This window comes from Crotalus tigris, unplaced genomic scaffold (assembly GCF_016545835.1).
Source record: "Crotalus tigris isolate CLP2741 ecotype Arizona unplaced genomic scaffold, ASM1654583v1 scf7180000019633.284382, whole genome shotgun sequence".
Lineage (NCBI taxonomy): Eukaryota > Metazoa > Chordata > Lepidosauria > Squamata > Viperidae > Crotalus > Crotalus tigris.
Genome location: NW_024097630.1, coordinates 30217 through 51266, shown reverse-complemented (window position 1 = coordinate 51266; position 21050 = coordinate 30217). Strand labels below are relative to the sequence as shown.

The 21050-nt window shown below is 44.1% G+C and overlaps 1 protein-coding gene across 4 annotated transcripts in view; it reads left to right on the top strand.

Annotated features, from left to right (window-relative positions):
• Positions 1–21050, top strand: part of ANKRD42 (ankyrin repeat domain 42) — a 29801-nt gene that overhangs the window by 4470 nt on the left and 4281 nt on the right. For 2 of the 4 annotated variants that reach the window (XM_039363932.1, XM_039363933.1), the window contains 8 exons: positions 984–1103; positions 3811–3946; positions 10092–10292; positions 13001–13126; positions 14195–14300; positions 15387–15556; positions 17898–18024; positions 20727–20877. In XM_039363932.1, coding sequence (XP_039219866.1) covers positions 984–1103; positions 3811–3946; positions 10092–10292; positions 13001–13126; positions 14195–14300; positions 15387–15556; positions 17898–18024; positions 20727–20877 — 1137 coding nt within the window. Of the gene's footprint in view, positions 1–983; positions 1104–3810; positions 3947–10091; positions 10293–13000; positions 13127–14194; positions 14301–15386; positions 15557–17897; positions 18025–20726; positions 20878–21050 lie in introns of those variants that run through there. The other 2 variants (XM_039363935.1, XM_039363936.1) reach the window with 2 other exon arrangements.

Genomic DNA, 21050 nt, shown 5'->3' with positions numbered 1-21050 from the left:
TCGCCAAACAACGCAGTCCGCCATTTTTCCCCCCTTTTCCTTAGCTGTGCTACTCCCTTTTATTCTATTGGCTTTTGAAAGCCAATAGAATAGACTCTCTTGAATAGAGTCTAATTCTATTGGCTTTCAAAAGCCAATAGGAATTGTCCAGGCTGTCTCTGCCCTGCTGAGCCCGCCAAAAGTCCCATTCTGCAAACGGTGCTGCACCAGTTGAGTAGTCCTCGGCTTACGACCGGTTGAGTAGTCCTCGACTTACGACCGGTTGGGGGGTCGCGGCATTAAAAAGGTTGAGAACCACTGTTTTAGAAGGATGATCCTGTACCAGATTTTAAACTTTAAACTTTGCTTCAGTGAAATGTATCACTTCTTATCCTTATCCTTTATACCAGGGTCTTCAAACTTGGCCTTTTATGATTTGTGGACTTCAACTTCCAGAATTTCTCAGCCAGGCATGCTGGCTGAAGAATTCTGGGAGTTGAAGTCCACAAGCCATAAAAGGACCAAGTTTGAAGACGTCGGCTTTATACTGATGGAGACTGAAATCACTGAGGCCACTTGGAGGTTTATCTGTGTCCTCAAGGTCACCTGAGTAGTGCAAATGGGTGTGGAGCCTTCTTAGAACTAGTGAAAGGACTGTGTGTGGAGCTGTGCTTTCTGCAGGATGTTTCTGCATCTCCACAACACAGTCCATTCATCACTTCTAAGAAGGCTCCACACCCATTTGCAGTACTCAGGTGACCCTGAGGACACAAACAACTCTTCAAGTGGCCTCAACGACTCTCTAAAAGAAGACAAATGATCAGCTGTCTGCAAGCAGTATAAATCCTTCAACTCCCCACCATCCAATCAGAGCGGAAGAAGCTTCTTGGATGAGAAGTGAAATGTCTTCAAAGAAAAACAAGAAAGTCCAGTTGCCTCTTTAAAAAGCATCTATATATATGTGTGTGTGTATGTATGTATGTAATATGTATGTATTTTCTCAGGCCCTTCAACTCAATGCTGTGAATCTAGGCATTCCAGATGACTTTGGGTGTACTCCAGCACATCTTGCAGCGACCCATGGACACTCATTCACTTTACAAACCATACTCCGGAGTGGGGTGGTAAGAAATGTCTTTTTTTTTTGGTGTTACTCCTGGTAGGAATAGGCATAATTCACTTACAACCTACCTCCAGAAGCTGTGAATGCTCCAACACTGGACGTTTTTAAGAAGAGACTGGACAACCATTTGTTTGACATGGTATAGGGTTTCCTGCCTGAGCAGGGAGTTGGACTAGATGACCTCCAAGGTACCTTCCAATTTATTATTATTATTATTATTATTATTATTATTATTATTATTATTATTATTATTATTATTATTATGGATCATCGCACAGTCAGCCAGATGTTCAGACTGGATTTGGCATTTTGTCTACCTATCGAGTCCTTACCCAGGACCTGGGATAGGCAGATGTGGATGTTTGATGGTATTACAGATATCGTCGCAGGATAGAAGCAGTTCCTAGTAAGGCCGCTTTTTAATAATTTGTTAATGCCAATGGTGTTCAAGCACCACTTGAACACCATTGGCATTGACAAATTATTATTATTATTATTATTATTATTATTATTATTATTATTATTATTATTATTATTTTGCTCTGAGTCCTTCATAACAATTATGTCTTCATAATTCTTCATAATTCTTCAACAGGGATGGCTTTTTAAAGTCACAAGCACGCAATGGAATCCTGCCCTTTATATGCTGATTGCTTGATTGTGATCTTGACTTTTGATTGTCTTCCTGTGGAGACAATCTCTACTTTTTATATACGGAGGTCAAGCTAAAAAGAAATTCCATCTATTTTGTATTTTTATTTACCGAGTTTACAGATGATCCTCGACTTACGACCGTTCATTTAGTTAAGACTGTTCGAAGTTACAACAGCACTGAAAAAGTGACTTACGAGTTTTTCACTCTTAACAGCCGTCGCAGCATCCCGGGGCGGGGTGTGTGTGCGTGTGTGTCACATGATCAAAATCTAGACCAGTGTTTCTCAACCTTGACAATTTTAAGGCATGTGGACTTCAACTCCCAGAATTTCAAAAGCCAATAGAATAAAAGGGAGTAGCACAGCTAAGGAAAAGGGGGGAAAAAATGGCGGACTGCGTTGTTTGGCGACCCCCATGAAATGGTCGTTTGACCCCAAATGGGGTCCCGACCCACAGGTTGAGAACCACTGCTTTATTGTAAGGCTATTTTAATAATCTTGAAAACCTGAAGATACAAATCTCCCACTGTCTCTTTTACTGCCTGATAACTTGGTTTCTATGTTTCTTTGCCCATTATTCAGTTGTGGGCTCCCCTTCTCTTTATTTAATCGTTCCCTAGGCAGTATCTCCTCCCCTCCTCATCTACCAAGGTTATTCTCACATACCATTACCCGAGCTATGAAGTTACTCATTTGAAAGATCAGTGGAAAGGATATTAAGCACGACGGTAAATAGTTTTACTGATTAACAGTAATTTAATTTTCATCGCAGATATTTTTCACTTGTGGTTTTCCTGTGGTTATGTTGTCACCCAGACCCAGTACAGCCGCCATTTCCTGAACAAAATTTGAAGCCCTTATTTACTGTGGAATTCAAACTTGAATCGATGCTAATTTGAATCCATAGAAAAGTCACCAATGGCCACTTAGAAGCTAAGCGAGAAAGGAGTAAGATAATATTGCTAGATGTAGGAGAAGATGTTGGGGAACTGCACAGCCAGTGTTCAAATGAAGTTAGAGACTTGTAGTTATATATATAAATATATTTTTATATCAAGTAAGATAGTCAAGCACATCACTACATCATGAGGTAACACGTCAGGCAAATCACAGAACAGCATACAGAGCACACAGAAGAAAAAGGCGGGAAAAAGGGAAACTCTCCTTTTACACCCAGCAACCAATCATAACGTAGATTGCCTCATGCACTCTCCAACCAATCAACTACAACTGGGTGCTCTGGCCCATTAGACACTTTACTGTTCCAGCTATTAAATTAAATATCTTAACAGAAGAGCAGGCAGAACTGGGGGGGGGGGCAGAGTTAAGCGAGTCATTAGCCTACAGTCATTACATTGTCACAAATACAGTTGGTCCTTGACTTACGACCTCAGTTGAGCCCCACATTTCTGTTGCTACGCGAGACATTTGTGAAGTGAATTTTGCCCCATTTTATGCCCTTTTTTGCCACAATTGTTAAGTCAATCACTGCAGTTGTTAAGTTAATAACGCAGCTATTAACTGAATCTGGCTTCCCCGTTGACTTTGTTTGTCAGATGATCGCAAAAGGGGATCACGTGAGCCCTGGGATGCTGCAACCATCATAAATACGAGCCAGTTTCCAAACATCTGAATTTTGATCACGTGACCATGGGAATGCTGCAACTGCCATGAGTGTGAAAAAGTCACTTTTTCAGTGCCTTGTAACTTCAAGTCACTAAACGAATTGTTGTAAGTCGAGGACTATCTGTAGCCTAAGTCCAATCCCTCTTGAATTTATCTGCTGATAAATTTGAATTTGACCCTGATGTGGTGTCAGTTTAGCACTGAACTTTAGTTGACTAGTTTTTTGTGTATAGCCTTGAGCAATAAATCTTCTGAACCGCAACTTAGCATATGGTCCTGATTCTTTGTGCCTCAAGGCAAGGAGGAAGAAACAGCTAAACCATATGCTCCAAGGAACACAAGCCTTTTTTAAAGCTCCCGTGTTTACTCTCTCGCCTACCGCACACGACTTCCTCTGAAATGTTGCCTTCCTTCCATCTTAAAAACCAGGATGTCAACGCTTCTGATAAGAAGGACTGGAAACCTATACATAACGCTGCTTTCTACGGCCGGTTGGGCTGCCTCCAGTTTGTGGTCAGATGGGGAGCGACTTTAGACGAGGCAGATAAAGATGGAAATCTTCCAGGTACGGTATTTATTTATTTATTTATTTATTTATTTTATGAGACTTATATACCGCTTTAAGTGCAAGCACTCTCTAAGCGGTGTACACCAGTAAGCAATGTATGTATGTATGTATGTATGTATATATATATATATATATATATGCGATTAAAAAGGTTAAAAATATGAACCCTGGGAATATTCATAATGAAAATATAAAATGAGCACCAGGGTAATAAAAACTATAAAAGTTTTTAATAAATTAAAACTATAAAAGTTTTAAAAAGCGTCAAGCTTTCGCCGTCACCTGCCGGCATCCTCAGGGCTGGCGCGCCAGAGAATGAGAAGGTCTTTTATAGGCGTGTCGAGGTCTGCGCCCGGCTCCTCGATCTTGTTATCGGGCCTAATTGGTTCAGCCGTGTGCAATTAACCTGTGCTTCTTTTCTCTTTTTGGTTGCGTTTTTATCCTCATCCGTCTCCAATTCTCCCAACTCTGGATTAGCTAGATGGCAATTGCAGTTATTCCGGTTGCCTTTATATTCTAACCTCCCCTTAGGCTCAGGTGGTAGTGCACATTCCACATTCTTTTTTCCACCATATCTTGTCCAGTTGTTACTTTTAGGATCGTATTCATTTCCGGTCTCAATACTTTCACTTTTAATGTGTCCGTCATCCTGTTGATCTCGTAAGTTGCTACGGGTCCGGTGCAGCGTGGGGGGGTGTTCCGCAAGGTGGAGGGATCGTCTCTTATTAGTTGTCATGCCCAGCTGTCCTGCGCGTGTCCTACTCCAGGTGCCCGGTCCAGGGGGTGTGTGCGCAGCAATCAAGCCGCGTCCCTCCTGGTTACAGCGCTCTTCCTCAGTTCTCCCCTTTTTTACATTATTAAGAGCATTCGCTTGTATTCCATGGGAGTCCTCAGGACCATCAGGTAGGGGGTGTGACGGCTCGATCTTCCGTACCCTGCCGCTCTCCGATCTTCCCTCCTCCTCTATAACGGTGTGCGATCGTCTCTTATTAGTTGTCATGCCCAGCTGTCCTGCGCGTGTCCTACTCCGGGTGCCCGGTCCAGGGTGTGTGTGCGCAGCAATCAAGCCGCGTCCCCCCTGGTTGCAGCGCTCTTCCTCAGTTCTCCCCTTTTTTACATTATTAAGAGTATTCACTTGTATTCCATGGGAGTTGTTTTGGACAAAGAGGCATATGTAAGAAAGGCATTGGATTTACTCCAAGACGGTGCTGCTTATAGAGTGGTTAGTAAAGATCCCTCCACCACGTTGAGAAACCGTACTAACAAGCTCCTAGATGACCTAAAACGTAAGGGGAGGATGGGGGAAGAAGCGCTAAGAAAGATCCGCCCTGGTGACTCAGCACTCGCCAGATTTTATGGCTTACCTAAGATACATAAGCCCAATGTCCCCCTCCGCCCCATTGTAGCATTTAGGGGTACCCCCATCTCTGAACTTGCCAAGTGGCTGAGCGTACGCATTGGCCACTTGGCAAGTAACAGCGACACCACCGTAAGATCGGCAGAAGAATTCCTCAACAGAATTAAAACCCTGAAGGTAGAAGAGGATGAGCTCATGGTCTCCTTTGATGTAATTTCTCTATTCACTTCCATCCCGCAAGAACTTGCGGTTGCGGTCCTAAGAGACCGGCTTAATCAAGGAGACCATGGGCAGCATCAGGACTCCCTTCAAACGGAGGACCTGATAAAACTGATGGAAATATGCCTTAACACCTATTTCACCTTTCAGGGTGTTATATATGAGCAAATCAAAGGAACACCTATGGGGTCGCCGATCTCCAGTGTGGTTGCAGAGATGGTACTCCAACAGTTAGAACACATAGCGATGGCCCAGTATCGACCAAAATTTTGGGCCCGCTATGTGGACGATACATTTGTGGTCATTAAGAAACGACACAAAACTGACTTTATGAGCGTCCTGAATTCAGTATACCCAGACATCCAATTCACCATGGAGGAGGAAGATCAGGGCAATTTGGCATTTTTGGATGTACTTGTGCAGCGCCAGGTGGATGGATGTCTAGCTACCAGGGTATACCGAAAACCAACATGCACTGACAGGATTCTCCACTTTGGGAGTAATCACCCGATGGCCCATAAAGCCAGTTGTGTCAGGACGCCATTCAAACGAGTGGAGACACATTGCAGCACCGTCAGAGCTAAAAAGGAAGAGAGAAACCACCTCTTCCAAATATGTAGACGTAACGGCTACCCGGTTAAATTTATTAATCAGTTCAGGAAACCACCTGGACTCCGGGGTAACCCCGTATCCCAAGAATCCATGCCTCAAGCCACCACACGCATTGCACTCCCCTATATCCACAATGTATCAGAAGCCACAGCTAGGATCCTGGCACCATATAAAAGACAGGTGGCCCATAGACCCAACCAAACACTGCGGGCGGCAATAATGCGCCCTAAGGACCCGCTCCCCAGCATCGAAAGATCGGCAGCCGTCTATAGGATTGACTGTATGGACTGCCAATGCAATTATATTGGGGAGACTGCTAAACTCATTAAGACCAGGGTCCATGAGCACGAACTGGCAGTGAGAAGGAGAGATTGCCACTCCCAAATATGGGCCCACACGGTGGATCTGGGCCACAGGTTTAATTTTAGTGGCGTCAGTGTATTGGCAAATGATAGTACCAAAGGGGGCCGCCTTCTTAGAGAGGCATGGCTCTCGGACAGCAAATCCATTAATAGGCATATTGACCTATGTCCGTCCTATTTGGCCTTAAGATCATGGAGTGCCAATAACCAGCGGCAACACCCCCGATGGCCCAATAACACCTTGGGCAGCACCCGAACCATCCAACAAACCATGTGCAATTTGGAGGAAGGAAAGCAATCGCGAGAGACTTCGACCACCCCCGTGAGACTACTGCAATCCCAGAGGATTAGGGGGGTGATAAGAACCAGGATCCGGCCCCCTGGCAGCAAAGAGGAGACGAGAGAAGATACGGCAGGCGGAAGTGCGGATGAATCGCCAAACGCAACGGTCCGCCCATACATCAAAAGAAACATCACGGCTGATCCGGAAAGGAGGAGAAGAACCCCTCATGCAGCCGGAGCGACTAGCTCTAATAAGGATAAACCACGGGGGGTGGTTGACAAAGAACCCTCGCACACCGTTATAGAGGAGGAGGGAAGATCGGAGAGCGGCAGGGTACGGAAGATCGAGCCGTCACACTCCATACCTGATGGTCCTGAAGACTCCCATGGAATACAAGTGAATACTCTTAATAATGTAAAAAAGGGGAGAACTGAGGAAGAGCGCTGCAACCAGGGGGGACGCGGCTTGATTGCTGCGCACACACACCCTGGACCGGGCACCCGGAGTAGGACACGCGCAGGACAGCTGGGCATGACAACTAATAAGAGACGATCGCACACCGTTATAGAGGAGGAGGGAAGATCGGAGAGCGGCAGGGTACGGAAGATCGAGCCGTCACACCCCCTACCTGATGGTCCTGAGGACTCCCATGGAATACAAGCGAATGCTCTTAATAATGTAAAAAAGGGGAGAACTGAGGAAGAGCGCTGTAACCAGGAGGGACGCGGCTTGATTGCTGCGCACACACCCCCTGGACCGGGCACCCGGAGTAGGACACGCGCAGGACAGCTGGGCATGACAACTAATAAGAGACGATCCCTCCACCTTGCGGAACACCCCCCCACGCTGCACCGGACCCGTAGCAACTTACGAGATCAACAGGATGACGGACACATTAAAAGTGAAAGTATTGAGACCGGAAATGAATACGATCCTAAAAGTAACAACTGGACAAGATATGGTGGAAAAAAGAATGTGGAATGTGCACTACCACCTGAGCCTAAGGGGAGGTTAGAATATAAAGGCAACCGAAATAACTGCAATTGCCATCTAGCTAATCCAGAGTTGGGAGAATTGGAGACGGATGAGGATAAAAACGCAACCAAAAAGAGAAAAGAAGCACAGGTTAATTGCACACGGCTGAACCAATTAGGCCCGATAACAAGATCGAGGAGCCGGGCGCAGACCTCGACACGCCTATAAAAGACCTTCTCATTCTCTGGCGCGCCAGCCCTGAGGATGCCGGCAGGTGACGGCGAAAGCTTGGCGCTTTTTAAAACTTTTATAGTTTTAATTTATTAAAAACTTTTATAGTTTTTATTACCCTGGTGCTCATTTTATATTTTCATTATATATATATATATATATATATATATTATATAATAGATATATATATATATATATATATATATACATACATACATACATACATACATACATACATACACATCCTACCCCGGAAGGATGGAAGGCTGAGTCAACCTTGAGCCGGTGAGACTTGAACCGCTGACCTGCTGAACACAGTCAGCTAAAGTGGCCTGCAGTACTGCACTCTAACTGCTGCGCCACCTCGGCTTGGTAGCACTGTCATCCCAGTGAACCAGAGGACAGAGGAAATGGGTGAGGTCACTATTTCAGACAGCGAAGTGTATTGGTGGCCTGTTTTTATATTTGGACTCTTCCCCAAACATGCTTTCCTGTCTAGAGATTGGGTAATAAGTGTTGGGTGGATGAGTTTCAGGGTCACTACAGCAATGGGGAGAAAGCATGAAACGACTCACATGGTTTTGACTATTTTGCAAAAAAAAAAAAATGAAAAATTCTTTAGTTTTGGTAAGATTGGGTGCAATGTACTTGTGGAAATTCTTGTCCCCATTGTGATCAGAAGTTGAGGACTACCTGTATCCCAATCAACATAGCATATTTTTTTTAAAAATGAGGAGAAAAAAAATCTTCACAAGCATAATTAAACTGTCTGATTATTTATTTGATGATGATGATGATGATGATGTTACCCATCCAGTTGTGTCCGACTCTTGGCAATTCTATGGGCCAGGTCTCTCCACATCTTCCAATGTTGCACTACTCCAATGAGTTGTTCTGTGCTCTGGCTGGTGTCAGCTTTGAGGGTGTCCAGCCACCATGTTCTTTGGTGTCCTGGTTTCCTTTTTACCACTTACTCTTCCCAACATAATTGCTTTCTCCAGTAAAGTCCCCTGCATGACATGGCCAAAATAAATGAGGCGCAGTTTTGTAATTTTGCCTTCCAGTGACATGTCTCGTGTTATGCGTTCCAATACTTGTTTGTTGGTCACCTGTGCTGTCCAAGAAACATGTAGGACCCTTTCTGGTGCCATAGCTCAAACAAGTCTTACTATCATCTATCTGTCTGTCTGTCTGTCTGTCCTGACAGTGAGAACAATTAATCAGTGGAACAGCTTGCCTCCAGAAGCAGTAAATGCTCCAACACTGGAAGTTTTTAAGAAGAGACTGGACAGCCATTTGTCCGAAATGGTGTAGGGTTTCCTGCCCGAGCAGGGGGTTGGACTAGATGACCTCCAAGGTCCCTTCCAACTTTACTACTATTACTAATCCATCCAACTTCTCTCTCGTCTATCATCTATCTATCATCTATCTTTCCATCATCTATCATCTACCCACCCACCCACCCACCCATATCTATCTATCTATCTGTCTGTCTGTCTGTCTGTCTGTCTATCTATCTATCATCTATTAGCTGTGCATTTTTCCACAGGGTAATTATAGGCAGCTAGAATCAATTTTATTCCTGTCTTGCTTTTTTTTAAACTTTCACAACCCTAGGTAGCTATGGGGAACACATTATTTATTTATTTATGAGACTTATATACCGCTTTAAGTGCAAGCACTCTCTAAGCGGTGTACACCAGTAAGCAATGTATATATATATTTACATTGCCCCCAACAATCTGGGTCCTCATTTTACCTACCCCGGAAGGATGGAAGGCAGAATCAACCTTGAGCCGGTGAGATTTGAACCGCTGACCTGCTGAACACAGTCAGCTAAAGTGGCCTGCAGTACTGCACTCTAACTGCTGCACCACCTCGGCTCATAATTAGAACAGACTATTTCTTAACCGCCCATCTCCCTTGGACACACACACACACACAGTACCTTCTGATATTCTGCAGGGATTTCTACAACTGTGAGCCAGTATTACTCCCAACAGGTTGCATTGTTCACCTAACATATCTAAAAGGAGTCAGTTTGGGGAAAGATTTGCCTAGTTTAGCTCAAATGTTGGATTACCTTTTCTTGTTGTGTCACAGTTCACCTGGCGGCCATGGAAGGCCACCTGCACTGCTTTAAATATTTGGTGAGCAAAATGCCCACGTTGGTCCATGCCTTGAAAGCCCGGAATGACCATGGAGAGACCCCACGAGATTTGGCCGAGAGATTCCACAAGGAAAACATCCTGGCATACATTGACAGTCTAGAGGAGAAGGAAGATACTTTGGACAAGGAAGAAAGTAGGTGATGATGAGCATCTTGGAAGGGAGAGACATTGTGAGGGCAGCTTTTTGTTCTTCTCAAATGCAGTTGTCACGTTTACTGGAACCTGCACTACACAGGATTTATTTATTTATTTATTTATGAGACTTATATACCGCTTTAAGTGCAAGCACTCTCTAAGTGGTGTACACCAGTAAGCAATGTATATATATATTTACATTGCCCCCAACAATCTGGGTCCTCATTTTAGCTACCCCGGAAGGATGGAAGGCTGAGTCAACCTTGAGCCGGTGAGATTTGAACCACTGACCTGCTGAACACAGTCAGCTAAAGTGGCCTGCAGTACTGCACCCTAACTGCTGCGCCACCTCGGATGCATATTTTGTTTAATTAAAGAAAAGAGTGCAAAGAAATAAGGCTTAGTAAGACCCCCTCTGCAATACTCCATCCAGACCCTCTCTGTAATACTACATCACCCCATTATAAAGAAAGATGTTGAGATCTTGGAAAGAGTGCAGAGAAGAGCAACTAAGATGATTAAGGGCCTGGAGACTAAAACATATAAAGAACGGTTGCAGGATTTGGGTATGACTAGTCTAGGGAAAAGAAGGACTGGGGGCGACATGATAGCAGCATTCCTGTATTTGAGGGGCTGCCACAAAGAGGAGGGGGTCCATCTATTTTCTAAAGCACCTGAAGGCAGGACAGGAAGCAGTGGATGGACACTAATCAAAGAGACAAGCAACCTGGAACTAAGGAAACATTTCCTGACCGTGAGATTGATTAATCAGTGGAACGGCTTGCCTCCAGAAGTGGTGGGAGCTTCATCACTGGAAGCTTTTAAGAAGAGACTGGACAGCCACTTGTCTGAAATGGTATGGGGTCTTCTCTTTGAGCAGAAGGTTGGACTTGAAGACCAACCAAGGTCCTTTCCAACTCTATTGCTCTATATTCTATTCTGAAGAGCAACAAACATTTAGAAGGGATCTAGAGCAGGGGTGTCAAACTCAATTTCATTGAGGGCCGCATCAGCATTGCGGTTGCCCTCAGGGGGCCGGGTGGGTGTGGCCAGGCTGGATGGGGCCTACTGGCTGGGCGTGGCTGCAGTGGGTGTGGCCTACTGGATGGGTGTGGCCAGTTCTACATTGTTCGCATCAAGGGTGTCTGTGGGGGCCTGGGCAGGAGTGGGACAGATCTGAGGGTCTCTGGCAGAAGGGGGTGGGACCAGGGCAAGCGCCAAGGCATGGTCCACTGGAGGAGTCTCACTGTTCCTCTCAGACCATGTGGGGGGGGGCTGGATGGTGGTGCGGGCTGCCCGGAGCCCTGGGCAGCAGAGGTCAAACGCCCAGCCTGGCCCTCGAGCATCCACGGCACCAAGCCCAGCCCCACTTCCCCGAGGGAGCGCCCAGCTGCACTTACCTCCTCCTCAAGGCTGCTGCTGCTGTGCTTGCTCTCCTTACCCAGGTTGCTCATGATGGCTACGAGGGCAAAGTCAGAGGGAGGCCCATTCCCTCTCCATGGGAGGAGACCCGGCTTTGTATCCAAAGCTTCCTTAGGCAATAGGATGGGAGACCCCAGGATAGGCCAGGAGGAGGGGGCAAGGGGATGTGAAAGGGCAGCAGGGCAGGACTAAGGCAGGACTTCCCTCAGACCCTCTCCTTCCTTCCTTCCTTCCTTCCTTCCTTCCTTCCTTCCTTCCTTCCTTCCTTCCTTCCTTCCTTCCTTCTTTCTAAGTACAAAGTGGTGGGAAAATATTTGAGATGAAAGAGGAAGAAAAACAGGCAAGAAACGGCTGCTGGGGAGGTGTCACCCTTCGTGAGGAATGAAGAAATGCATCATGCCTGGAAGTGGCCAGTGCAATGGTGCATTTCTTCATTCCTCACAAAGGGTGACACCTCCCCAGCATGCACCCAGGGGGCGGGTCCGATGTGGCAGGGGCTGGTTCCTCGCTGTTTCCAGACGGCCTTGTGGAGTTAAGACTGAATGCGTTTCAGCATAGATGGCCGCCAAAATTGTACATTGGCTTCTGGCCAGCCTGGGCCAGGGCCAAGGCAACGGGGGCCATTCCCTCACTGTTTCCAGGATGGCTTCAAGGGCCACATGAAACCGCTTCGTGGGCCACATCCGGTCCCCGGGCCTTGTGTTTGCCATGTCTGATCTAGAGGCTAATCGTAGGATGAATGACAAAGGGACCTAGATGTGTAGCCTAACAAAGAGAAAGCTCAGGGGAGTCTTGATAGCCATCTTCCATACTTGAAGGACTCAATTTATTCTCCAAAGCTCCTGAGGGCAGGACAAGAAGCAATGGGTGGGAGCTCCTCAGAGAGAGATCCAATCTGGAAATAAGGAGGAATTCTCTGTCGTCCCCTTCTTCTATTGCCCTCAGTCTTTCCCAGCATTAGGCTCCAAGGAGTCCTTCCTTCTCTTTAGGTGGCCAAAGTACTTGAGTTTGAACTTTAGGATCTGACCTTCTAAAGAGCAGTCGCGGTTGATCTCTTCTAGGACTGATCGGTTTGATCGCCTTGCAGTCCAGGGGACTCACGAGGTGAAGACTCGCAGGAGTCTTCTCCAACACCATAGTTCAAAGGCCTCAATTCTTTGGCACTCAGCCTTTCTTATGGTCTCTTATTTGGTCTCCAAGTGCTTAAAAATCTTAGGTGGACCATTATGTATCTCGCTGGAGATGATTCAAATTCATGAACTTCTTTTCTCTCTCTTTGCAAAGATTTAAGCTTTCCAGGGCACGATGCTGCTTTCAGAGGAGACCTGGACACCTTAAGAATGCTACTCGAAAATAAAATCATCAATGTTAACGAACGGGATAACCGAGGATCAACCCTCCTCCACAAAGGTCAGGAGAAGCTCAAGATGGACAGTGATTAATATTTATATGTATTTATATGTAAGGGGTAAGCAACCTTGGCTCTTTTATGACTCGTGGACTTCAACTCCCAGAATTCCTGAGCCAGCAGAGGGGAAACTGTGGCCTCTTCATGACTCGTGGACTTCAACTCCCAGAATTCCTGAGCCAGCAGAGGGGAAACTATGGCCCCTTCATGACTCGTGGACTTCAACTCCCAGAATTCCTGAGCCAGCAGAGGGGAAACTATGGCCTCTTCATGACTCGTGGACTTCAACTCCCAGAATTCCTGAGCCAGCAGAGGGGAAACTATGGCCCCTTCATGACTCGTGGAATTCAACTCCCAGAATTCCTGAGCCAGCATAGTTCAGCATGGAAACCTCTCCCTTTCCCCTCAGCATGGCTGCCTCAGGAATTCTGGGAGTTGAAGTCCACGAGTCATAAAAGAGCCAAGGTTGCCTACCCCTGGTATATACATATGTTGTATGTAGCATGCTTATATGTGGGTTATGTATGTGTACACTTTTGAGAGCAGGCAACAGAATTTCATTTTTAATGTGTGCCAGTGTACCCATGGTAAAAAAAAAATGACAATAAAGGTTATCTTATCTATTTAATCTTAAGTGAATCACACTGCATTTTAGGATTTTTTTTGTCGTGGTTTGTTAAGCAAACCTGGCTTCCCTAATTGACTATGCTAGTTGAGAGCTGGCTGCGAATTTTACAAATGATGATCACATGACTTCAGGACAGTGCAACCATCGCAAATACATTGCCAAGCATCCATATTTTGATCGAGTGACCCACAGGGATGCCGCAATGTTGTGTGTGAGGACCGGTCATGAATAACTTTTTTTAGTGCCGCTGTAACTTGGAAGAGTCATTAAACGGATGGTCATGAGGCAAGGACTAACTGTACAATTAAATTAACTCAGTACTATATTAGGCATAAGTTTAGCCTTTCAATATTAACCCCCTGATTAAACCAGAAGATGGATTTAGTTTTAGAAGATGAAGCCAATAATGCCTGCGTTGATGCTTTTTTTTGTCTCTCGCTAGCCGCCGGAAAAGGCCATTTACATATCCTAGAGTGGCTGATTAACAGGGAAGCCGACTGCAATATTGCCAACGATGCTGGGGAAACACCCAAAGATGTTGCAAAGAGGTAATTCGTCACTCTTCCATCCACAAGGGATGAGCTAATGTAGACTGTTTTCCGGCATCTTCAGCCAACAGTCCGCACTTAAATGGGCTATCAGCACAAGGAATCATGAATCAACAAAAGCTACGTTACCTGAGGCTTGTTTTTTTTTTTAAAAAAGCAGTGGCTGCTGCTTCTCACCCACCCCCTGTCGTCTCCCATGTCCCAGATGTATTTGTAGTGAAGGTGAAGTCCACAATGTGTGTGCGTGCAGGTGCTGCTTTGTTCCTGCAGTGTAAGGGGCCTCAGCGAATGCAATCCATTAGGTGGTATTTTTTAAAAAATTACTTATTTACTTATTTATTTATTTACTTACCTACTTACTTACTTACTTATTTACCTACTTACCTACTTACTTACTTACTTACTTACCTACTTACTTACTTACTTATTTACCTACTTATATACTTACTTACTTACCTACTTACTTACTTTCTTATTTACCTACTTATTTAGCTACTTACTTACTTACCTACTTACTTACCTACCTACTTACATACTTACTTACTTACCTACCTACTTACCTACTTACTTACTTATTTACCTACTTACTTACCTACTTATTTACTTATTTACCTACTTACTTATCTACTTACTTACTTACCTACTTACTTACTTATTTACCTACTTACTTACTTAGCTACTTACTTATTTACCTACTTACTTACTTACCTACTTACTTACTTACCTACTTATTTACTTATTTACCTACTTACTTACCTACTTACTTACTTACCTACTTACTTACTAAGGCAGCAAGCATATTCAATAATTCTTCCTTGGAACATCTCTGTGAAATCTACATGTTCTCCCACCCAAATATTATCCACGGTCTGATCCTGCTTAACTTCCACCCCAGATAAGGTTAGCCTGATGGTTCATAAAGTTTACCTAGAGTCAAATCTAATGCCAGTTACTATGTTTGCATCATTTAAAGAGGCCATTTTAACAGGGCTTTCAAGAGCCCCCAAGAGCAGAAATTAGAATTGGTACGGGGAATTCAGTGCTTTTTAATTTTCCAGTAATTAAACTGGTGTGTGGAGTGTGCAGGTTTGCCCAGCTGGCTGTTGTGGCGTATCTGAAAAACAAGATGGGGAATGACTCAGATTTGGAAATTGACGTAAAAGATGAAACGTTTTTTGAACATCACGGTGTGGAAGGGAGTACAGATAACAAGGGAGATCTGAAGGAAGACAAACAAGAGAAAACTGACACTCGTGGTGAGTCCAGGACTTTCTGGGTAGAGATTTTTTTTACATTTTTCAAGAAGTCAACTCTAGTGCAGGGGTCCCCAACCCCTGGTCTGCAGCCCAGTACCGGGCCACAGCCCGTTTGGAATCAGGCAGCGGCTGTGGTGGGCAAGCCCGCATGAAGCTGCATTTGTGAAAGCAGCTCACATATGCAGATCACCCCCCTCCTACCCTGTCACTGCCGCCTCCGTCAGTCTTCCAAGCCAGAAAGTTTGGGGAACGCTGCTCTGGAAAATATAATAAAATTCCAGCTTACAGGTAGTCCTCAACTTACGATCACAAATGAGCCCAAAACTGTGACAGTCAGAAATGAGGAAGCTTTTTGGGTGAGAAGCAAAGCGCCTTCAAAGAAAAGAAATGGAAAAAAAATGTAAGTCGAAAAAGTTTCTTTGGGACATCCGTGACCTGGATATTACTGAGAAACTCGATAGACGACTGCAAAAAATTGGGTAGGTCCTGTGGGTGACCTGCTTTAAGACTGTCGTGATTTACAGCCATAATGGGTGGGCTTCTGTTGTAAGACAAGGACTCGAGTATTGTGAAAGCAAACAAAAGAAAAAGGATACGAAAAACAAAACTCTCTAAGACTTAACATGTTACACTGATTAAAGTTCATCTGTTGGTAAAAATCACTTCAGTACAGGTAGTCCTCGACTTACAACAGTTCGTTTAGTGACTGTTCAAAGTTACAACGGCATTGAAAAAAGGGACTTATGACCATTTTTTACCCTTACGACTTTTGCAGCATCCCCATGGTGACATGATTTACATTCAGATGCTTGACAACTGACATTTATGACGGTTGCAGTGATACCCTTTTGCAACCTTGAGCAGGGGGCTGGACTAGAAGACCTTCCAGGTCCCTTCCAGCTCTATTCTATTCTATTCTATTCTATTCTATTCTATTCTATTCTATTCTATTCTAGTCTAGTCTATTCTAGTCTAGTCTAGTCTAGTCTAGTCTAGTCTAGTCTATATTCTATATTCCATTCTATATTCTATTCTATTCCATTCCATATTTTCTGTGCTGTGCTGCTCTGCTCTGCTCTGCTCTATTCTATTCTATTCTATTCTATTCTATTCTATTCTATTCTATTCTATTCTATTCTATTCTATTCTATTCTATTCTATTCCATTCCATTATTCTATTCTACTCTACTCTACTCTATTCTATATTCTATATTCCATTCCATATTCTATTCTATTCTGTTCTGTTCTACTCTACTCTACTTACTCTACTCTACTCCACTCCACTCCACTCCACTCCATTCTCTACTCCACTCCATTCTATTCTATTCTATTCATTCTATTCTATTTATTCTATTCTATTCTATTCTATTCTATTCTATTCTATTCTATTCCATATTTTCTATTCTATTCTATTCTATTCTATTCTATTCTATTCTATTCTATTCTATTCTATTATTATTCCATATTCTATTCTATTCTATTCCATTCCATTCTTCTATTCCATTCCTATTCTATTCTATTCTATTCTATTCTATTCTATTCTATTCTATTCTATTCTATTCTATTCTATTCTATTCTATTCCATTCCATTCCATTCCATTCTCTCTTCTACTCTACTCTACTCTATTCTATATTCTATATTCCATTCCATATTCTATTCTATTCTGTTCTGTTCTACTCTACTCTACTTACTCTACTCTACTCCACTCCACTCCACTCCACTCCACTCCATTCCATTCCATTCCATTCCATTCCATTCCATTCCATTCTATTCTATTCTATTCTATTCTATTCTATTCTATTCTTAACCTTCCGACAAGCAAAGCCAATGGGGAAGCCAGATTCATTTAACAGTCATATTACTCATTTAAGAACTGCGGTGATCCACTTAACAAATCCACTTAGCAAATTTCTCACTTAGCAACATAGACTTTGGGCTCCATTGCGGTTGTAAGTTGAGGACTGCCTGTACGATGTCCTAAAAAAAAACTATGGTTCAGTTTGAACCTCTTGCTCATCTGAATCAGCCTTTGTGAGGCTTCGTGGAAGGCAGGGGTTCTCATTCCTTTTCTGAGACTTTTGCTTAAATCAGTAGTAGTCAACCTTGGTTCTTTTATGACGTGTGGACTTCAACTCCCAGAATTCCTGAGCCAGCTAAGCTGGCTCAGGAATTCTGGGAGTTGAAGTCCACGAGTCATAAAAGAGCCAAGGTTGACTACCCCTGGCTTAAATGGTTTGGGATTGTTACTCCTTGCTTCTTTTGGCCTCTCCTTTGAAGCATGTTCATAAAAATGCTCTGAGATTAAAAACAAAAACCAAAAACCAACCCCCTCTCTTGCAGAAAGAGCCTACCGAAAAGTGGAAGAGTTGCAAGGTCTCCTAGAAATGGCCCTCAGCAACTTCAAGCAGCTTGGAGGTATCACTCCCCAGGAAAGGCAGACCAAACTGGAAGAGAAAAGGCTCAAAAGGTAAGTTTTTTGTTTTACAAGCAGCTGTGGAGTTCACAAGTGTTGCATCCACAATGCCTGCATCATTGAGAGCCAGTTTGGTGTCGCGGTGTAAGGTGCTGGCCTAGGAACCAGTAAATGGTGAGTGAAAGCTGGCTGGGTGACTTTGGCCAGTTGCCAGGAGACTGTGAGTTCTAGTCCTGCCCTAGCCATGAAAATTGGCTGGGTGATTTTGGTCCAGTCACCAGGAGACGGTGAGTTCTAATCCTGCCCTAGCCATGAAAGCAGACTGGGTGACTTTGGTCCAGTCGCCAGGAGACGGTGAGTTCTAATCCTGCCCTGGCCATGAAAGCTGACTGGGTGAATTTGGTCCAGTTCACCAGGAGACGGTGAGTTCTAGTCCTGCCCTGGCCATGAAAGCTAACTGGGTGACTTTGGTCCAGTCGCCAGGAGACGGTGAGTTCTAATCCTGCCCTAGCCATGAAAGCTGACTGGGTGACTTTGGTCCAGTTCACCAGGAGGTGGTGAGTTCTAGTCCTGCCCTAGCCATGAAAGCTAACTGGGTGACTTTGGTCCAGTCGCCAGGAGACGGTGAGTTCTAGTCCTGCCCTAGCCATGAAAGCTAACTGGGTGACTTTGGTCCAGTCGCCAGGAGACGGTGAGTTCTAGTCCTGCCCTGGCCATGAAAGCTGACTGGGTGAATTTGGTCCAGTTCACCAGGAGGTGGTGAGTTCTAGTCCTGTTGGCTGGGTGACTTTGGTCCAGTCACTCTCTCACAGTCCAGCCCACCTCCAAGGGTTCTTGTGAGGAAAATAGGAGGAAGAAAGCACATTAGGTATGTTTTCTACTGTGAGTTACTTATGAAGCAATAAAAGCTGGATAAAATCTAATAAAGACTCTGAAAAGAAGCCTGTAGTACTAAGCGAAGTCGTGGCATCGCTCACTGCCCTCTTAAGCAAGTATAAGAAGGGACTGAGAGTTAAGAAATTGCAAAACGTTTTGCTGGCAGAAGAAGGAATTGATCTTGAGAACTTCAGCATTGTCCACGGCCACAAAGACACAGTGGAATTTTGGGAGCAAAAGATGCCTAAATTAAAGTTGAACTACCAGACAGGCTTAATAGTGTTGTTAAATTTGACTCAGGTAATGCCTCCCCTGGGTAGACCCATCACTCCTGGTGATGGTTATTGGCACTGTTTTTTTTCTTAAAAAAAAAAAAAAACAGGTGCCGGAACTCACACATGTCATACAACCCGCCTTGCCTACCCTACAAGGTTCCATCCAAAAAAGGTGCCGGAACTCCATTCTGGACGTTCTATGAGAAAAAAAGCCCTGGTTATTGGCATCCATAATGTGTGTGTGGGGGGGTGAGTCTTGCATGTACAACGCATCTAGAGTATTTGCATTTGAATTGGGCTTCAAAAAGAAAAAAGCTTGGCCTAGAAAAAGCCCTGGACTACAGTCTAAGCTGTAATCATCCTTCAGGTATGGAAAGTGGCCAGTCATTTTCTCTGAATCTAAGCTAACTCACAGTGTTGTCAGGAAGCAAATAGGTAATATTGTATGGATCAACTTGAGTTCTTAAAAATAAGAGCCAGGTATAAATTAGTACCGCTTTATAAAACCCTGGTAAGACCACACCTGGAATACTGCAACCAATTTTGGTCACCATATTACAAAAAAGATGTTGAGAGTTTGGAAAAAATTTCAGAGTAGAGCAATTAAGATGATCAAAGGCCTGGAGACTAAAACATACGAAGAACGGCTGCAGTACTTGGGTTTGGCTAGTCTAAAAAAAAGAAGAAACAGGGGTGACATGGTAGCGGTGTTCCAGTATTTGAGGGTCTGCCACAAAGAAGAGGGGGTCAAACTATTCTCCAAAGCACCAGAGGGAAGGACGAGAAACAATGGTTGGAAACTGATCAAAGAGAGAAGCACCCTGGAATTAAGGAGAAACTTTCTAACAGTGAGGACAATTAACCAGTGGAACAGCTTGCCTTCAGAAGTTGTGGGCGCTCCATCACTGGAGGTTTTTAAGAAGAGGCTAGGCAGTCACTTGTCTGAGATGGTATAAGTTCTCCTGCTTGAGCAGGGGGCTGGACTAGAAGACCTCCAAGGTCCCTTCCAGTTCTATTCTATTCTATTCTATTCTATTCTATTCTATTCTATTCTATTCTATTCTATTCTATTCTATTCTATTCTATTCTATATCTCAACTCCCTTGAATTTCAAAACGAATTAGAGTTAGTAGTTGCAACCACCCCCATGGCTGGTAGTCTACACTCTGCAAAAGCTGGTAAGATAAACATTCACCAGGTTTTAAAGTGTGGCCAGACTTTTTTTATAGTTTTCAATAATAGGGTGAACACTCTTCCTTCATAACTTACTAATGTCCTTGTTAAGAATTGTTGCTCTGCTGCCCTCTGCCATTGACTACAACAGAGGACAATCACACACCCCATTAAACCGAGTTAAACATGAAAGATTCTGTTAATGTAGCCCATACCAATAAAGTAGAGTTCCACGCAAATCTGTAAAGTCTGTTCATTTCATTTTGCAGGATTTCTTTTTCTTTTTTTGCCATGTATATGTATATATTTGAACTAGATTGTGATGTTTCTCTGTGTCATATAGGTGTGTGTGTATGTGGGTATATGCATAATGTTTGAGGGGTTTTTTTTTGAGACCATCTTCTGATGCTCGTTTTTCTGGCTTTCAAAAAGGACCATCTCTGAGCTGAAAGAGCAGCTGGAATATGAGCAGATGCGACGGGAGAAGTTGGAAGCACAGCTGGATGAGGCCCGAGCAGAAATAGGAAAATTCAAAGAACTACAAGAAAACAACGCGATGCCTCCAACCCATACGCTCTCTGTGGTGAGTACCATTTTTCTCTTAGGTAAATTGTGATTCTCGGCCTCCTTGACGATTGGATATGCAGCGCATTCAGAAAGCGTTTAGACCCCCCTTCATTTTTGTCAATTTTGTTATGCTGCTGCCTGATTCTACAGTTGTTGAAATTCACTGTCTTTTTCTCAGAGTTGACATTT